The sequence below is a fragment of the Ambystoma mexicanum genome, chromosome 9, assembly GCF_040938575.1.
Source record: "Ambystoma mexicanum isolate Mex_15411 chromosome 9, UKY_AmexF1_1, whole genome shotgun sequence".
Classification (NCBI taxonomy): Eukaryota; Metazoa; Chordata; class Amphibia; order Caudata; family Ambystomatidae; genus Ambystoma; species Ambystoma mexicanum.
In genome coordinates, this window is record NC_090931.1 from 599,259,588 (window position 1) to 599,280,202 (window position 20,615).

At 45.4% G+C, this 20,615-nt stretch overlaps 1 protein-coding gene across 2 annotated transcripts in view; it reads right to left on the bottom strand.

Annotated features, from left to right (window-relative positions):
* SPECC1 (sperm antigen with calponin homology and coiled-coil domains 1) overlaps window positions 1-20,615 on the bottom strand; it is a 1,474,528-nt gene that overhangs the window by 758,687 nt on the left and 695,226 nt on the right. For both annotated transcript variants that reach the window (XM_069615230.1, XM_069615231.1), the window contains 2 exons: window positions 17,387-17,532; window positions 652-752 (listed from right to left, as the gene is read on the bottom strand). In XM_069615230.1, coding sequence (XP_069471331.1) covers window positions 652-752; window positions 17,387-17,532 — 247 coding nt within the window. The remainder of the gene's footprint in view (window positions 1-651; window positions 753-17,386; window positions 17,533-20,615) is intronic.

Here is a 20,615-nt window from a genome sequence, read left to right on the forward strand (position 1 = left end):
TCCCCTTTTAACCAGCTTTCTAGCCAGAAAGTGCAGGCAGCTCACAGAATATGTGTTACTTGTGTTTTTTTAATTGATGCTTGCTGTGAAATACATACTTCATACTCATCTCCATTTAGACTTGGTGCTGACATAAGGCACCACTTTTTATAGAAAGGTCTCTTTGGGGGAAGAGGAGAAAGGAAGCTCCTGCTGAACTCTCAGCCCGCAGCCCCTGCCCTCTCTCCGGCCCCAGCCCCTGCCCTCTCTCCAGCCCCATCCGGCCCCGCCCTCTCTTTGGCCCCGCCCTCTCTTTGGCCCTGCCCTCTCTCCGACCCCGCCCTCTTTGAAATTGTGGACCTGCCACTGCAAAGAAGATACCTTATTTCAACCATCAGGAGCACACATTCGATCCTGCAATATGTGATATCAATTCTCTTTGTTGCATAAATACATTTTCTTTGGCCAACTTCAAAATGTACCATGAAATAATCTCCAGTGATTGTTACTTGCAGGCGCCAAATATCATAGGTTTCTAAAAACATCTGGTTTGTCATAACTGACAGCTCCCACATGCAGATATTAAAATATAAGGTGCATCTCGCTCCCTTCACAATGTCCCATCCACTGGCACCTTGCCAGGTCTCACAGCAGTGCAGTAGAATGCAATACCTGCATGGGGGAGACAGCTGCGGCCGGGGCGGTCCTCACTGGAATGCCACTCAAGGGACTGCGGGGTCTGGCCTGGATAGGAACGCTCTTTTCTGTGCCGCCTGCAAAGCAAGAGCACATGGTAGATGTTCTGAATGCATTCCAAACAGCATGCCTGAAAGCAAGGTGATAGAAACTTATCCAATATGTTAAGGCACCAAATCACTCTCTGGGTCTATCACGACCAATAGCCACTACCACTCGATGTAATGGCCCCCTAGGAGAACTGTGGCAGTGGGTTGGCCCAATTTGCCAACAGGCAAACATCAGACATCATAAGGTTACCAAGAATGTTATGATTGACGGTTACATGTCTTTACATCGAAACATTATATAAAGAATGAACATATATCGAAGGTTTTATAACGAAAAATATAACATTTTCTTTTTTTGGGGGTGCGGGTGGGTTCTGCCCCAAACCCCTGTTTCCCACCCGTAAAAACCCACCCCAACCATTTTCCAACAAGATCGAGCCCTTTACCCCACCCCTAAGTGCATTCTTCATAAAATGTTTAATTGAAAAAGTATTCGATATATGTTCATTCTTTATAAGATTTTTGATATAAACACTGCATACCATAATTGACGACAAAAAAAGGTCAAGAATTGCCCTGTGGAGACTCCTGCACTCTGTTGTTGGCTTTTCCACAGTACACATAAAAATGAAAGGACAAATAACCCACATTATAAATAGCACAGTGAACATAATGTTAACTTAAAATAAAATCCGTAAAAAAGGAAAACTGCCATTTTTAACATGGAGCCATTCTCTAAAATACCCCGCCCCTTGAATTAAGTGAAAAGAACCACCATTTCACAGAATTTAACATTTGAAATTTGCAGAAGTGTAAGGATCATAAATTACAGGTAGTCCACAGGGTAAAAGTATTCGTTTACATCGGGAGGTAAGTCAGACATAGGAGATGGACAAGAGGAAATGCTTGAACAGGAGGTATTTTTTTTTTAAAGCCATGCCTCCTCTAAACTCTTCTTCTAAGATGGGTTCCCTGTTCGAAGAAAACAAACAGGTTCTCGTCAGGTCGTCTTACAAAGAAAGCTGTCATCTGTAAAACCCGACCCTATCCCAACATCTGCCCTACCACTATGAAATGAAAAAACAATATAAGTTTAATCTTAGGATATGGTTACTCTCCCTTAGGTAAGTTAGTGCTGCTGGTTTTCTGACCCGCACCAAAGAGTTCCCAAAGTCTTCTCCAGCCTTGCGGCTTTTATAGTAGTCCCCACAAAAAGAATCTCAGTTTTCCTCTTGGCAAAAACAATGGACTTGTCAGCCAGTCCAAACAGTTCCTACTTTATCCTGTCTTCTGGGATGTATTCTCCATATTGGACGCAACAGGTTCTCCTGACCTGGGTAGGTCAGCATTCACAAAAACGAAACCTCCGTTGGTCCCTCGTAGGGTATTTATACTTTCAGCCTTGCATGCGCTATGGGCCTAATTTGCCCTCCTTTAGTTGTCCCTTCTTTCACTCTCTCGTGGGGTATTCAGATTCTCAGCCCAGCATCGGCTAAGGGCCTGCTCAGCCTTTCTTTGGTTCATGATATTTTCGCCCCCCCTTCCCCACCTCTGTGGGGTAATCAGGCTCCCAGCCCAGCGTTGACTACAGGCCTGCTCAGCACTGCTTTGGTTCTCGCTTCTCACCTGCTTGTGGGGTGTCCTGATTCTCAGCCCAGCGTGGGCTACAGGCCTGCTCTGCCCAGCTTTATTAGTGCTTTCCCCCTTCAGTCGGGTGTGCCAACTCTCAGGCCAACGTGGGCTCAGTTGCGGCCTCACTGTCCTCCACCCGCTCCTCATTCTACGCTGTGTAGCTTCTGTCCAACAGCAGTGCTCATTCGTGGTGGCAGTCTTTCTAGCCAGCGCGGATCCACATCCTCTACCTGGCTCTGGTCTGCATTGTTGACCTTCTTGCATCTCTTCTTCCTCTCCAGGACTCTGGAGTCAGAAAGGCAAGACACTGGTACATTTCTTCTTGTTTGGCTTGGTTTCCTTCCTCAGCCAGCCCAAGCTTGTCTGGCACCCCACCTTCATCGAAGCGGCAGCATTCTGCCGGCTGCCCTGGATCTCCACCCACCACACCATGGCTCTTTGGTTCAGCTCCTCCTGCAGGCAGATTCTCATTTTTTTGGCATGCAGGTGTCTTTATGTCCCTCCCAGGAATGGAAGGGGAGATTCCATTGGTTTCGGGCTTAGAGGTCAGAAACCAAGCTGCCCAGTTTAAAAGAGCCCAGTACATGATAGCACTGTTCAATTCCCATATGACCAACAAACACTTGGGAGTGTGGTGGAATTACTTGGAGATTCTTTGTCCCTTGGGTCGGAGGGGGTCAACCCCAGTGGCATCCCACTTGCCCTGTTCCCTAGGGAGGGTATTGTGTAGCAGGTGCACCTCAATAGTGCCAAAGCCCCCCCCCCCCCCCTCCTTAGGAAGACGGGTCGAATTCCCTGGATTCGTCAGACAGGAGAAAGAAATCAGTTTAAAAAAAGGAGTAGCACCCAGTGCAAGTTAAACTTTGAAATATTGGAAATATACAGTTGTTCATGCAGAAAGGGGATGTGGGAGTTGGAAGGGCCCAGTCTCGGACTCTTCTACATGTGCCTGGCTAAACTTGCAGAGTACCATTTTGATCACTCCAAACCCTGCTATGCCTCACGTTGGCTATGTTTTCTCTCTTGCCTTTCAGGACCATTTAGACCAGAATTTCTTAGGGTGTAAAACAGAACCTACAACCCCAGAGAGGCAGAAGGAGACATCAAGCTAGCAGAACATCGCTCATGTCAAACCAGCAATCCACACGCTCAACCAACACAGAATGTCAACTTTAAAAGAGGCTTTGCTTGTAGTCTGCTGCTATTGAAGGACACCAGTGGACTCACTTTCTAAAAGGGGGCAAAGTATAAGTGGCGCTTTATTGTTTCCCAATGCTGTAATCTAGCCCCTACTAAACAAGAAGATAGATTGGTCCAAGGAAACGGATGAGAATCAATGGAAGGAGGAGGTAGAGACAGCGTAAAGGGGACAGGAAGACCAGGTTGTTCTGGTGAGGTCAAGGGAGGAGAAGGCAGACCAAGAAACCAGCAGGAGGAAAGACAGAGCGGGTGCAGAAGAGAATTACAGAGAACATGTGCAAGGTGAGGTGTTGGTTGGTGAGAGAAAGTGGATCTTGGGTGTGTGTGTGTATGTTTAATGAATAGAGTGACTAAGGGTAAATGCCAACGTAGGGGAGTTTAAAAGCGAGGGAGAAATGTGAAAGCGTGAAAGAAGGGTGCCCAAGAGTGGAGAGTAGTAGAGTGTAGCGGCAGGGGAAATAGTAGAGAGGAGCACGTAAAGAGTAGTGGAGAGTTTGGGAAGTTGTGAGGGGAGAGCAGTGGGAGAGGAGTCTAGTGGGAGGAGAGAGCAGTGGGAGGAGAGAGCAGTAGAAAGGAAACTGTTGTAGAGTAGTGGGAAGAGTTGAGTAGAATGGAGAATAGAAGTATTGGGTAGAGGAGAGCGAGAAGAACATATGAGGAACAGAGAAGAAGACAGAGAAAGGAGAGTGGGAGGATGAGAGGGGAGGATAGCAGAAGGAAAGGAAGGAAAGAGCATTCGAGCGAGGAGTGGATGAACGTGTGGAATAAGGACCAAGTTAGAACGGATCTATGTGATTGCATTGTTTTCTTTTTTTACAGCAAATGCCAAAACCTCAATTTCTCGGTTTATTGCAAATTAGTTCAAAATGAAATGCAGGAGGAGATCCGTGCACACTCTCCCCACATCCCCCCACCTTAATTAATATCCTAACCCAACCCCCTATCTACTTTTATGAAAAGATTTGCAAAAGTGTGATTTAAAAAATCTTTAGTTTTTGTACTCGTAGTAATCTGGTATCCCAGGTAAGGGTCCATCTAGAAGACCCCAGAGGAAGAAGGAAAAGGTGGCTGGCTGCCTTTAGAAACCCACCATAGGCAGTCAGACTCTAGACAGTAGGGGTTACCCATCGCTAGTGACCACTTTGGGATTTAGGCAAGTCTGGCCCAGGTGAAAGGAGAGAGAGAGATGGGGACGGCCCTCAGTTGGATCCTGTTAAAATATTTAAGGAACACCTTTTTACTGTCTTTAAGAGGTGTTCTTGAGGCTGAATGTGACATATCTTATTTGGTAATGAGTTTTAGGGTGCTGATGTCCATTATCAGTGGTTTGAACATACTTTTTTAAATATGAAAGTCTAATTGAGTTCATTTTAATTTCATCATAACAGTTTGCATTTCTTACAATGTAATTTGTTGTATTGTTTTAGCTCTCTTTACATAGCGCGCTTGGCTGTCCAGCTTTAAAAATGCTCTGTAACAAGGGTCACACATGGACCTTCACCTTAATCAGAACAGCAAATGAGCAGCACTGTGATTTGCAACACTGGCAAATGAAGAAACGGGTCCAGGTTACACAAACTGTGCAATTGGACCAACATTTGAGTGAATTTCCTTCGCACTCGTTTTGCTGCTTATGCAACGCAAAAACAAGTCAAACAAGAGTTGCATTTAAGCAATCAGAGCCCGAAATAAAAGGTTAAAATGTGGCCAAAAGGTTACAGTCATATAAGGCATAACACTATTTCATACATCATTTCAGCTTTAAAAGGAGAGAATACAAGACAACGGTTAGATCAGTAACCATTCCAGAGATGCTTATGATGAAAGTTAATTCCCCCACAGAGCCCAGGCCTTTCACAGGGACTGACCGGCAGAGCCAGGGGATCTGTGCTTCATTTTGCAAAATTCAATGGCTCCATTGCTGAGGTCACTCCGGCTGCAAAAGCAGCTTTAACCGCCTGGACTTGAAAAGGGACAATACAAAGGCAGAAAAGCCCAATGTGGAATACTGAAGGTAGCCAACAGGCTTGGCTTCAAAAACATGTTGAAAAGATGTTCGCAGTGAAGTGAAACGGTTTTGCCCATTGCCTCTACCAGTGCGATTCGTAATTCAGCGACTGGGGCTTGCTGGAAATCTAGCTGGGATCATGGCACTTCATATTCTGAAGCAGGGAAAGAAATTAAAAAAAAAAAGAGCACACACAGTTTTTCCATTTATGCAATAATGAACAGACTACTTCCTTTGTGCAAGCATCTCCAATGTGGATTAGTGCAAAACCAGTTTACTCCAAGTATCAACAGCAGGGACGTCATTTCACCAAAATGCCAGGTGTAGCGAAAGTGACATCACACGAGCCTTGACCTCTGATGACATCACAGGAAGTGATGCCATTTGACCTCAACCCCAAAATGACATCACGTGACAACGGCTTCGTTTCTCCTGTCTGGCGAATCCATTGCGCATTATTAGAACCTGTACAAAGATTCGATTCTCTGGCCAATGACGTACTAGCAAATCTAGGATCTCCTTTCTAAGGTCATCAGATAACCCGGTAAGGTGGTACTGCACCCCAGCATTGGGCCATTCGGAGCAACAGCACTAGTGTGCGCAAACCTAAAATTGACTAGAGAGAGGGTCGGTCGATCCTGATGAAGGGCCTTTTCACCGAAAAACGCTTTCAGTCATGGCTATGCACTTTTTGAATTCGGATTACGAGCTTGCACGTTATATTTTTGATTGTTGCACTTTGAACTAGTGCAATTTTCATGTGATGCACATTATCGTGCAACTGCATGTATGCAATTTATTTTTTTTTAAAAACAAAAAGCGCCTGAGAGGGTCTCATTAATAAAGAGTCTTTGCTGTTTCCTGAGCCGACAGTTGCATAGATTTATTTGCATTTTTCAGTAGAATTTGTTGGCTGGTGTGGCACCAACCTCTCTGGGGTTCCTTCCTACAATTGATGCAGCCCACTCAGAAGGACATCTGCAGCCGCGCCGGACTGTCTTCTCTCATCCCAGACTCGGTCTGTTAAAGCCCTTGGCGCTCGTTTTTATTTTACTTCTGTGACTAATACACAAATGCAGGGTTCAAATTTGCACGGAGGCATTAATCTCCTGCTTCTAACCTAGAGGAGCCTGGTTAGCTTAAAGGATAGTTCCGGGACTTTTTTTTTATTGTCCCTACGGTTCGGCCATGTGTTTTTAAGCATAAATCGGTAGATCGTAGAAAACTTTCCTATGGACCATACCCGACTTTTCGTCCATTAACGCACTCGAAATCAGCCGCCATTTTCTGATAATCCTATCACTTGCCGCATCGCCCTGGCTCCCCTGCTTTTGCGGCACTAAATCAAATCCCCCGCCCCTGAAACAGACTTTATCAAAACATTCATATTCCCCGCCTCTATCCGTGACGTGACTGAGCTGCGTAGGCAAACGCGCCCAGGCGTCTTCTACGCGACTCCACACAGAACCCGGAAATCAACACAGATGAGCTCACACAACACAGCGCGCCACAATCGGGAATATGAAACTGTACTTTTAAATTAAACTTCAAGATTGTAAATTTGGTAAAGTACATTTATTTGACATCAAATGTTTTGAGAATATTCAGCGATTTTCATTTTTATTTGCTCACGTTCCAAAAAGTTCGTTTTGAGGCACGCGATGTTCCTTTGCTGTACACAGGGTCTTAGATCATCTCACAATACAGCGCCACAATTCGGAATATGAAACTGTGGTTTAAAAGCAAACGGCAAGATTGTACATTTGGCAAAGTACATTTATTCGACATCAAATGTTTAGAGAATATTCTGCGATTTGCATTTTTCTTTGCTCTCGATCCAAAATAGTTCGTCTTGAGGCAAGCGATGTTCGTGTGCAGTACACAGGGTGTTGGTTTACGATAAAATAAGCTCTTCGGTCGCACTGATAATCGCATGGCTGTTCCAACAACGAGGCACTAGGCCACCACAACGGTCTGTATGTTGCATCTAGCCGTTAGTACAGCGTAAGGGCATACTTGTACTTGGCGATCGTCCCATAAAATGGTCAGGGTGCTAACGTTGTTCACGCGGAGAAGCAACTGGCGGTTGAAAAAGCCATCCGCCGGTGTCTCACCATCAGATCTTTATTAAAATTATTCATTTTATTTATTAGGTCGGGAAATTATTTCATAGCTAGGACAGTGCAACTGGGTATTATACATCAAGGGGTGGCTGTAGGATACTGAGACAGTCCCCCAGTGCAGGGGTTGACAGGGAGGCAGTGCAGGTGGAGAGTGGAAGGGCCCAGGACCGAGGTTGCAGACAGTGGACCAGTTGTAGCAGGGGAGAGGGAAGCAGAAGCAAAGAGGAAGGTTTTGAGGTGCTTCCGTAAAAGGAGATGGTTCTCCTCAAGATAGTGGCGGTACAAAACAATATGCCACATAGAACGAACAAGTACAACTTAACCCGTCTTTAAAGCTACTGTATAGTAATTAAATTGCGGTATAAACTCATCTAAAGAGTTACTTACATTATATTTGCATGTTCCATTGTGTCTGTGCGTAGGGCAGCCCCGAAATACCACTCCTTCTATGCCGATGTTATTTCTTCTAATGAACGAACATGAAATGGCTTCATTATCGTTTCTTACGTTATTGCCCCACACCCCCAAAAAGAAGTCTTTCGAGATGGTCCCGGCCTGTCAAGGTCAAATAACAATACAACCTTATACTGAGTCGTGGGCCATTCCGGCACCCGAGCAAAAAATCAAAGCAGCTGACCTTCACTTTGAACGAGCGCACATTCCTATTTAGCAACATTCAGTGTAAGGCCATCTCACAGGACTTGAAATTTACACTCCATTTTTGCATTTTGTCTGCGTGCTTTGCAGCCCCAGAGAACCATAAATATGGAGACATTCTATATTTTTTGAAAAATGATTTATAATACTGTTTGGTTTAATTTTATGCGCAGATGAACAAGGTTGGATAGACACATTGCATGTACACTGAGCAATCACTTTAATTTACACATTACATAGATACACATATTCAATGGGCCTGCGACATGAGGAGACTCGAGAGAACAGACAATCAAATTACAATCATTTAAACCGTGATGTGTATTTCTCAATGAGCTCTTCTTTAGGTGGACATGGAACAGAGGCAATGTTGGGTGGCAATGCAGTTGTCCCCTGCACAGGTTCGTTCACAACTCCATTTATGTGCCTATCTAGGACGTCAACAATAAGTCTCTCAATAAACTCATATTGCATATCCTCAAACACTGGTTTGATCACCCATTGTTTACTTCTTTTAGTGAAGGCCTTATTGTAGCGAAGCGTCCCTAAAGTTTCGGTCGTCCTACTTTGTTGACGTCCAACATTATGGTTATGTGCCAAGACCGCTAGAAGAGTCCGATTTATCATGCCCTCCATGCCAAAATGCAATCGTTTTGGCCTGTACTTTAGGCACATATTGTGGAACACCTCCAAATCTCCTGTGTGGCAGAATTCCGTGAGTCCCCTCAAATCTCTTGTTATAGTTTTATCCAATACAACCTTTTCAATGGCTTTGTGAGTGGGTGATGAAGGAATCAACCACTTCTTCTTCCGTGCCTCCTCTGTGGACAAATGGCCATGTTCACAATTGTGGAAATGTTGGTTTGTGTTCCAACGGTGAACGTTTGTGCAGTGTAGCACTACTGACCGCCATTTTTCCAGTAGAATTTCCAACGACCCTCCACATGTTTTTGAGCTCCACCAAAGATGGTTGCTGATTGACTTGGACCACTGTGAAATACCTTGCGTTCCTTTTTTTTTATCTGCAGCAGACATTTTTTTATTGATTGTTTTTGCAAGATGCCAAACGTCAAATTGGTGATTTATATTTGTGTACTCTTCTCTCATTGTCTTGCCAATTGAAACGTGTCTGTCCGTGGCTATCAGGTCGATCACCATTCCCCGCGATTGTAGTTCTTGCAATGATGCTACAAAGCCAACTTTCTCCATGGCCACTGAGGATGTACTTTGTGACACCTGCACGACCACCGAACTCACAATTTTCTTACTTTCCATGTCCTGAAAGTGGTAGGTGCAGTACTTGGCTGAAAATCCTGGGCTGTCGCACTGTCCATCACCGGCTAGCCTGAACCGTTTGCCCGCGAATGTACTATCAATAGACATTTTTTCCATTCTCCAAGCTTCGCTAATGGCTGGAAATAGATAATCGGTTTGGTATTTGTAGAACTGAGTTTTCGCAATGAAATGGATTCCCACAAACTGAAAGAAAGACTCTAACTTTTTAAAACTTGAACCACTAAAAAGTGCAGCCGCTGCACAAAGTAGATTGCCTGCTGGCAGTTCCCCCAGCATGGGTTGTGCAGACCATGAGAAAGGATGATATTTTGTACAGGTGGCATGTATTTTAAGGTTAGTGCCTCGAATTGCACGAGTCACATGAATCAATGGCTCCCCACATACTTCCCCACCAACCGAATGCCCACATTTCATCCGAATAATAATATCAATCAAACAACTATCGAATACAATGAATTTGGCCTCTTTCCTTATACTGTCACTCTGCATCCCAGCTGGTTCGGCCTGTAACGTTGAGGACATGTCACTCACATGAAAGGTAGAATCTCTGATATCGTCTTCCGCTATGTTCAGTGATATTGATGGTGTTTCATTGTCGTCCACTTCATTCTCTTCCATTGCAACATCTGTTCCTTCTCCGGCGATGGGTGAATAAAACAATTTCTTCAACTTTCTCGCGGTCTTAGTTTTTGCGGGTGTGGATTCTGTGAATTGATCTCCGACTGCATCCGAACTACCAGGAGGACATTCACTATCAATGGCTGGTGGTGGTATAGCTCCGTTGTCAATCACTTCATATTCTTCCCATTGGCACGATGCATCTCCAGTCTCAAGTCCCTGCCAAAAGGTTTGACAAGCAACATCTCTCGTTCGCTTCACTGTCTGTGTAGATCTAGTTCGTACACCCACTCGCAACTAGAGGACAGATTGGAAAAGGGATGTTCAGTTTAAACACAACTTACAGTATTGAACTAATAACAGTGAAAAACAACATATTATAGTGACCAGGACACTAACCTTCTTTTGCTTTCTTTTCTTTGAAACTTTCTTGCCTCGAACTTCAACATCCGGACGCTGTTGCTCCGACTCGTGTGTGCATGTCTCCACTTCCTCTTGCGCTGCAACGACTATATTTTCATGATAAGCACATCCATCACGCACTGACGCTCCATCGACTCCCTGAAACATAGAACTTTCATTAGTATGTATAATAATATTGAAAACACAAAATGTACTTGGGGACCAATACCCACGTACATCTCAATAGCAAAACACGAATGAGCGCTTTGTGTAGAACATTCAAACGACAATTATTCACGCATAGTTGATCTAGTTAGATGGAACTGTCAAGATCCATACCTCGGGCTCCTCATAGACTTCCATTGATGATATTATTGAAGATGATGCTTCAGTAACTCCCTGAAACAGATTAATTGCATTAGTATGGCTTTCTATTTTGTTAAAAAGAACATAAACTTTGTGCAGGCATCAACAGCTCATCTAAATAGACCTGCACAAATGATCAGTTGTCTAAAATAAATAATGGATATGTAAATATGATTCGATTTGCTCGATCGTTGGAAGTGTCACCACCCAGAGATCTGCATCAACTACTAGGGGTGATGTTCTTGTAGAAGAAGCTCCGTCATCTCCCTGAAACATAGTACTTGCGTTAATAAAGAAGGAAGTATAGCGGATGTAATCACGTCATATGATTTCGCTTGATCGAACTGTCAGTATCCATACCTCGAAATGCATAAGAACATCAAGGGACGATGTAACTGCGGTGCACACTTCTGCAAGCTGTTGCGCCGACCCGTAACTGCATGCTCCCCCTTCTTCTTGGACTAATGCTCCATCGACTCCCTGAAACATAGGACTTTCATTAGTAATGAACACAATATTGAAAAAAGAAGACACATAGGAGGGCGACGACAGAAGGACATATCAATGGCTAAAAACGAAAGAAACATTGTGTGTAACAATCACGCTACAAGAATGCAAGATCTGATGATCTCCATCGATGGAACTGTCCGGAAACGTACCTCGAGCATCTGAGTGACATCAACGGTTGTTGTCAATACGTTGGACTCCTCAGCATCTCCCTGAAAGACAGTACTTGCATTATTTTGGATAACAATAATTATAACTGAAAACAAAGACTAGAGGACGAGTACAAGGGTGTACCATTAGGTAAAATAATTACACGATAAATTAAAACTATTGATTTACATGCCTAAAACAAGTCAGTGGCAGAATAGCCAAGTAAGATTACCCGATAGGCGCTTGAAGTGGCTGATGACTGCAATAACGACACGGATGGAGAATCTTCCGCCTTCATATTGAGTGGATACATAAATGGGGAAATTATTGTTAGCTAATGCTACACACTACCGCAAGGCCGAGAGATAAATACATAAACTTGACTCACCAGTGGAGGGATGTGGACGAATAGAGTGGGAATAGCGGTTGAGAGCAATTTTCGCCTCGCTCGCGGTGTGTTCTTCTTTATTAGCAATGATGTGGAGTACATGTCTGAGCTAAAGTGCCTGCTGCAGATGCGGTATCGATCACCCCTCTTGTCCGCAAAGACTTCTAGGACTCTACTTTCAAGCTCAGACGGTGGATATCCGCAATATTGGACCCATTCTCTTATCTGATCTATTGTCTTATTGAAAACATGCATTATAGTACCTTCAGATTTATAATGGGTCTTCGAAGGGCAACCGCCAATGGAACAGGCAGGCATTGTGGAAAGTTCTGAAAAGTAAAGATCAACAATTCTCTATGAATACCAATGTAAACTCAGAACATGTGACTAGTTCATTGCATGTACTGTCTTGAACGAAAAGAAATTGGACGCAAAATGATTATGGTACATGGCCTTACCTTGACGAACAAACAGTTAGATGCAGGGATCAGAGTAGTTTCTTGTCGTAGAACAGGGAGCAGTTCACAGGTTGCAAACTGACGAGTTTCCTCGAAGTGGTCACGGAAGTTCACAGAGACGAAGAGCAGATAACCAGCACCTTCACGGGTTGACTAGCAAAGCGCAAAGAAGTTCTCATTAGAAATATGAAGTGGGTTATAAAGAATTCGAAACAGGGGTGTGTTTGTGAATGAATGACGTGTATATGTCGTGGCATTATGCGGTTTGCAGGGGGGCGTCCAGCGTGAGGGGGGACGCTTGGCAGGGGAGACGGGGTCTGGAGGTAGACATGGGAACAACAACCCATGCTCTATAGACCACTTTGAAGTGTACATGGTCTTTGGCACCTCTTGGCCTTTATCGCTCCCTGACAGCTCCACTTGCCAGCACAAGTACCCCGGTGCGAACTGCCTTTGATAGGGCGGGGGGTGGATTGGGGCGGTGGTCGTGCAGACAAGACACAGGAAGACTCGTGAATGGAGACACACTTATGTGGATTGCAGGGGGGCGTCCAGCGTGAGGGGGGATGCTTGGCAGGAGACACGGGGTCTGGAGGTAGACATGGGAACAACAACCCATGCTCTATAGACCGCTTTGAAGTGTACATGGTCTTTGGCACCTCTTGGCCTTTATCGCCCCCTGACAGCTCCACTTGCCAGCACAAGTACCCCGGTGCGAACTGCCTTTGATAGGGCGGGGGGGTGGATTGGGGCGGTGGTCGTGCAGACAAGACTCGTTTGCCGCAGGGCCTCACCAAGGAGAGGCCATCTAACTGCATGTAAGAGGCAGGCTGCAGGATCTAGTACATGGAAGGCAGGGGGGTGAGTTTATAAATACCTCACCCTCCCAGGAGAATATATGGGTGCAGTTCACCCTGGAGACCCTGGATGCCTAGGCAGTTAGTCAGCAGCAGGCTGGCCTGTGGTGGCAAGGCAGCACGGGCCAGAGGGGGTCATCTCTGTACCCGGTGCCCAAAAGGATGATTTATTATGATCAACCATATTGATTATTTACCTATAACCATGTTTTGTATCAATAAAATCCAACGGCCTTTTATTGCCAACGCTTGAACAAAGTGGTGTGGTAAGTATTTTTGGGGGAGGAGGCAAGGCCGGGAGGCTTGATGCCAACCCGCAAAATAACATATGTATGTCTGCTGCATATGGGTTCAACGGTTATGTGGATTGAAGGTGGGCGGCCAGCGTGAGGGAGGATGCTGGCCGGAGACATGTGGTGTGACAAGACAAGGCACAGGAAGACTATTCAATGGAGACACACTAGATTCATTTAAAAAATCAAAACAACCATTGTTAAAATATATGTTGGGTTTTATTTTAGATCTTAATTTCAATAGAACATAAATAATAAACATTACACATTGTAAAGTTCCGGTTGCAGCACATCCAGGGAAAATCCGCGGTATTGTCCACTGTCGCTGGGGAAATGTTGTCTAATGGCAAGTACCGCACAGGCAGGTATTACTCTCCGAACGCGGTGTCCGAGCCTCCCGTGAAGCCACCAAGTGAAGCAACGATAGGCCACCAGCCTGTACCACCTGTGAAAATGAAAGATGCAAACTGTATTAAAATGACAAAACTTTCTTATCACTGTCGATTCAGGTAAAAAATGTCATTCTGCTTTGAAAAAAATTCTATCTAGAAAATGCACAATATGGAACCAATTTACATGCGTTCGAATGATATGTAGATGTAATTTTATATGTGGGAGACGACCATGAAATAGTAGTAGCATCACTGACATCACAACTAGAGTATACTTACTCGTTACTCGGATTACGCGGACGAACAGTGCCGCGAAGTTCGTGCATAAGCACCATCATCATCCTCAACACGGTCCGTGAGAGGCAGGCTTCCCTGAACTCTGGCAGCTCGGTGATGCATTGCGGACTTGGCTCGCCTTCCGAAATGTAGGCCAAGCACCCGGAATTTTCACGGCAGCAGCAGTTCTCCTCCTCAGTTGGCATTAGCTCGCACCGATTGCATGTGCACCAGGTGGAGACGCCGTCCATGCGACATGGCCCATGCTCTTCATCCGTTGACTGGTCCTCCCAACTGCCGTCCGAATCCCCATCGTTTTCGCGTGCTTGCCTTTCCAGTAGTTCTTCCTCGGTGTACTCGGGCTCGTACATATACGGCATTATTGTAGCCATTGTGTGGTAAAGAAAGTAAAATAATTTACAGAGATGGTACAGGTGTTCACAAGGCCTAGAAGCGGCGAAGGTAGCTGACCAGAGCACAGAAACGAGTCACAGAATACTCAAAGTAACACAGCGAGAGTAATGGAATCGAAAATCTGCTGCTGTGTGTTGTGAAACGGTGTGTTTATACTTATTGAGGAAAGAGGCGTCCTGCCATTTCCATGGCGACACTTCATTAGCTGAGGCGCAGCGATTGTTGACACGAAACGTGCTTTGGCGTTGGGAAATGGGCGGTACGCGTCTGCTGATGTCAGGCTCAGGGGCGGGGGATTTGATTTAGTGCCGCAAAAGCAGGTGAGCCAGGGCGATGCGGCAAGTGATAGGATTATCAGAAAATGGCGGCTGATTTCGAGTGCGTTAATGGACGAAAAGTCGGGTATGGTCCATAGGAAAGTTTTCTACGATCTACCGATTTATGCTTAAAAACACATGGCCGAACCGTAGGGACAATAAAAAAAAAGTCCCGGAACTATCCTTTAAAACCAGGAGCAACTTTTGGCTCCCCATGCCAACCAGTGCCCGAGTGTTGGAGACTGTAGAAGACTTGGGACACATTTCAATATGACGGATCAGACATAATGGGCAAACAGTTAAAGTGTGCATCTCGTGTGGAAGTTGGATTTGCAGTGCGCTGTGCACTCGCGCCTGGTTCCCAGGGGCAGTTCCTTGCTTCTGCGGAATGCCCTGCATGCACGACCTGGCGTTGGCTCCTGCTCATCGAATCCTTATTTTGAACCATACCATCCATCCTAAAATCCCATTTGCACAGAGCTGGCCAGTTTGAAGTGATTGGAGTGCTGCGACAATAATTGTGCGATGATTGGATGAGGGCAGTTTTTTTTTTCTTTTTAATCGGCGATCCCAATAGGCAGTCCAGAGGACAAGAAAGCCTGTTATGTGTTAGTCTGCTGAACAATACTGTTTTTAGGACTCAATTGCAGGGGGTCTAAAAAAAAAATACATTCGAAAACGAACAAGGTACTCCAGGTCTGGATGCTAGCTACTGACTCCACGATTAGAGCCTATTTTTTGGTCTAACGTGGTTATTATGATAAAAGCAAACATTGTGTGCGAAAATTGACATTAATGACCCGTTTAAAATGACATTTTACATTAATGGGTGTGGTGTCCTTGATGGGACAATTTTGTTAGTTATTTTGTTAGTGAAACTTTTTTCTCCCCCAGTGGTTTTTCTCTAGAACCGGTTTACCAGGAACAATGGGAAACAAACCATTTACTAGCTATTGTGCTTTAATGTGATGTCAGTCTTCTTGCTGACTAATCTGGCCTTTGTAGCATGAAGTGAAGCGTTTTTCGTGGTTCTATACATAACTATTGTTCCACTCTTTGTAGGACCTCCAGCTAAACGTCCCCCCCTCCCGCCACCTCCCCCCCCCCCCCGGCTCAGTCTGAACTGGAGGCTTAAGTACAGGAGGAAAGATGCCCGAGACCGCTGAGATTTGCTATAGTTTACTTCTTTAGTACACTGTTGCTGCAAGTTGCATCATCTCACAAGGGAAGCTGGAGCTTAACTGCTGGTCCTCTATGCCGTAAGTAAAATGATCTTCATGCGGTTGCAAACTTGAGATGGTCAGTGGTGTCAAGCAGACATTGTCACATAGCAGTGGGCATGCAACATAGATACACTGGGATCACTAAAACATGGGGTTTCAATGATTTCAGCTTGCCTTCATCGGGGCCGGGGGGCATCGTGGTTCATATCTTGGCATCATGGTGGTTAGGAAAGGAAGCAGACACAACTAGAGGACCGGCTGGACCATGTCCGTGGGCACCCAATGCAGAGGTGTTCTTGATATGATTATGATATGATAGGTTGTTTATAACGTGCTTAATACCCAGAGGTTTCCAAGCGCAGACACGGGTAATCGAACCTGTGTTGCTCCGTGTCGTCTTGCTTCCAAGGCGAGCACGTTGCCCCAGAGCTATCCTCTCTTACTGTGGAGATATGGTCGATCAAACCGGTAGGAATTCTAGCCCATCCACTTGCTGCCATATTATGAAGCCTCTAGAGCTTTGTAGTAGCATAGTTATGTAGTCCCTGGCAGAGTTGTTGCTAGGGGAGCCTGAGGGGGCTATAGCCCCGGGTCTTTTGGTTGTAGCCCCGGATAGAAGCTCAGGAGCTACAAGCAAAAGACTAGCTAGCCTTGAGTCTCGACAGTCCCGACATTAGCGTAGCCCCAGATCTTTTTCAGACCTAGCAACACCCCTGGTCCCTGGTAGAAGCCTTCAACATAGTGTGATCGAGAGTGGACCAAAGGCAACACTACCTGAACTCTATGCAAACAGTTTACGTGTCTTAAATGAAAGAAAGCGGACATTACCATATTGCCAATCTGTGTAGCCATTGTCAACTCTGAGTCGAAATAACCTCTGAGATACTTTAATGTGTTGTAGATGAATTGACAGGATCCCACCCCGGAGTACTTGATTGAGAACAGAGTTTTGCCAATTGCCACAAATCCGACACAGACCGGGTTATTCCAAAAGCTATGCCGAAAAGCCCTTCCCCCGCCCCCCTCACCCCCTTTAAATGACACTTAAGGGCAATCACAAGCCCATGCAGCAAAGCTTCCGTACCGGGCTCCGTGGAGTCAAAAGACTTGATGAGCAACTGGACGGTGGGCAAAGGTTCCGATGGAGCGGGGGCAGATGGATTTGCAGTGATCCCTTTCCACCTGTTGCTGGTGTCCCCCGTCACTGCATCCTCCTCGTCCATCTTCAGCCTGAAAAGAAAAGCCGAACGATTTAGAAAAGGTAGAGTGCGGATCCCAATGGGACATTCTAAATTATTTACAACAAAACTCACACAAAAAAGAGCACGGAATGAATAAAGGTTCACGCTTCGCTCTTATTTTACCATCAAAATGAGTTTCACTCTCTTGCAAGATGGAAAAGAATGAAGACCTTAATATATTTTGATAACCCAAGGCAAGAGGTGCACTGGGGGCTTATTTATTCATGTTTACATTTATGGAATGAATGCCCAGACCCAGCGGTATCACGGTGGTATGCACAGTAGTAGTAAGAAGTAGTGGTTCTATATAATTTCATCGACCCCCGTTTTTACGAGTGTTTTGCTTCAGAATTTTTGCTGAAAAACGTTGACTTTTTAAACATTAATTTTGTAGGATTCCCCCCAGCCCACTGTCATTTATTTTATTTTTTTATTTCCCAAACACCCCAACCCTTTATATGCCCTTGCCCAACCCCACCCCCCAAAACAACACATCCTAAAAAGGGATGTCGATGAAAGGACGCTATACTGAAGAAACAACATAAACATGGATACACTGATAAACAGTTACTCATATCTGTCAAACAACCACGTCTTGATTGATTTTTTGAAGGTGGTGAACGATTGTTTCGGCTGGTCATCAGCACACAGAGTCGATGACGAGCCCAAGCCCCTAGTGCACACTTAAACCAGATCAGGTCGGAAGTGCCCCAAGATTGGATCCATCATAACAACCACCAGGTAAAACGAGGGTTGAAGAAGCAGTCTTCGAGGATAGCTGCATGAGCTGCTTGGGAAATCCAACATTGCAGGAGTGCAACAGTTTTCCTACTTGAATCCATTCAGGAAAACTCGAAACTCCCTGAATCATCAAGCGCTCTCGTTTACTGGACAAAAATTACACAGGACCCTAAATCAAGCCTCACTCTCTACTGCTAGCTAGTTATGCCCCTGAGGGAGTCTGGGGCACGCTTTGCTTTAAGAAGAATTCTTGCATGGGACAAGCACCTGGACTGAAATAAAGGTTGTCCAGTGCAAAGGTCAGGAATTAGAGACTTGGCCCCTCACCTCTTCATATGGACAAAGTGGAGGGAGGGCTAATTTTAGCCATGAAAAGTGGGGACTTGGAGAGGGTAAAAGGGGGGGGGAGTCAGGCACAAATTCAGAGTTAGCGCTGCATTAGTTCTAGTCTGGGTGCCTTCAGGTTTATCCTCAAAGAGTGGGGGGTGGGGGGGTAGCCGGGCTACCGGGATGCTCACACAATTTGAATGAACCGGGTTGTACAAAATCTTGAAGAGCTCTGTAGTAATTCTGCGTGACGGAAACAAATTTAGTTTGGCAGGTTGCCTTCCCTCTGGAAGATATTCATGGCTCAAGCACCAGATCTAAATCTTCCTGGGCGCAAGGTCATGATGGCCTGTCGAACTTTCCCTTCAAAGGAAATCCTCTGCTCTGGATCACAATTCTAACTCTATTATATGAGCAAATATAGATTTTTGAGTTTATGCCCCCTTCCTGGAAGCCACCACACTTAGTATCTATGCACAAGAAGGCCTTATGAGTGGTTCAATTCTCTAGGACAATAGATAGCATAACAGTATGGGGCAAGAAAAGTTGGCACTACGTTTTAGCACACAAGCACAGCTAGAAGGGACAGATACGGAGGCCCACCCAACACTCCCACCCCAACTCTGGGGCAGCTCTGGTAAAGACCCTGGGAGGCCTCCCATCACATGGTGAGTGGTGTCCCCAACCCCTCTTGACAGGGTCATGTGGTCATGTCTCTGATTCTGTGAAAACGTATTAAGGACCAACAAACCCCCTTCTGCCATGGATTCCCCTAGTCAAACTACATTCCTGTTGTCACCACTCATTGCACACATTGGTTCACACTTCCCTTGCCACCTTCTGTTGTACATGCTAGTCTCAATGTACTTTGACAATGTTACTGTCACTTGGCAAACAGGGGTGCACTATGAAATCATCACTGGTAATTATATGGGCGAGGCTGGCAGAGAAATGCAGACAAAGTTTAATTTAGAAAAGCAGAAGATTGGTTGCAGCAAAGAAAGTGTGTCCATACCTTTAACATGTTTAGCCTCCGTGTGATGTAAATGCTTAAGACACTTGCTTTCAAATTGTTTTTAAATCTTTCATTTCAATAGGTTTTTAAAATAACATGACCATTTTCTTTTTTTTATAACTCAATTAAGGGTTGTTTGTGCCTAACCGATAACCTATTGCCTGCAGAGGTTTTTGTAAACAACGTGTGCCTAATTAGAATACAATCCCCCACTTTGCTAGAATTGTGAATTGAATACAATGTGCAAGGTTCTCTCCCTCCTGCTCAAAAGAAAAAATATACAATAACCAAAACACACTTTCGCGCATTGCCCAATGAAAGGGAGGTCTGCAGGTTTCTGCCACCACCCAGTCTCTTTACCATAGGCCCTTGTATCGGACTGTTCCCCATTCTGGGGTTTCTTGGATCTTTCCCCAGTTTGGGGCTTGTCTCCGATTCTCACCGACTCTGGGGCTTCTCTGTATTTTTCCCGCTCTAGGGCTTGTGTCCCTCTGTCTTGACATGACACCCGTCTCCTGTTCCGCTGGAGCCACCGAGTACCTATTTGTGATGGGTGGTGTTCCTTGGGAGGACAGTCTCTCTGACTTTCTCCGTGGAGCCGCTCACATGACTCGTCAATTGGACTCTGCATTGGTCGCTGCTTCTCTGCATTCCCGGTCTCTCCGTGCGACAACAGGTGGTCTGTTTCTTCTCTGGGATTTTGCTGTGCGCACTGAGGCTCTCTGCTCTTGCTCCTGTTGCGTTGCCGGCTGCTTACGGTTACCCATCTATAAGGCCTTGCTGCACTCGCTGAGTGCACACCACTGCATGGATCACCTCATCTGGCATACTCGCTCTCCTGCCGTCCAACCCTGCATGCGCTGCAATGTATTTGTACCTAGCGGACTGCGCGGATACGTTCTCCTGAATGGCTCCACAGACGACGTGCCTCCAGGCGGTTGTTCTTTTAGCCTTGCTGTTGCTTCCCAGAAGCATTGTGCAATGTTTGG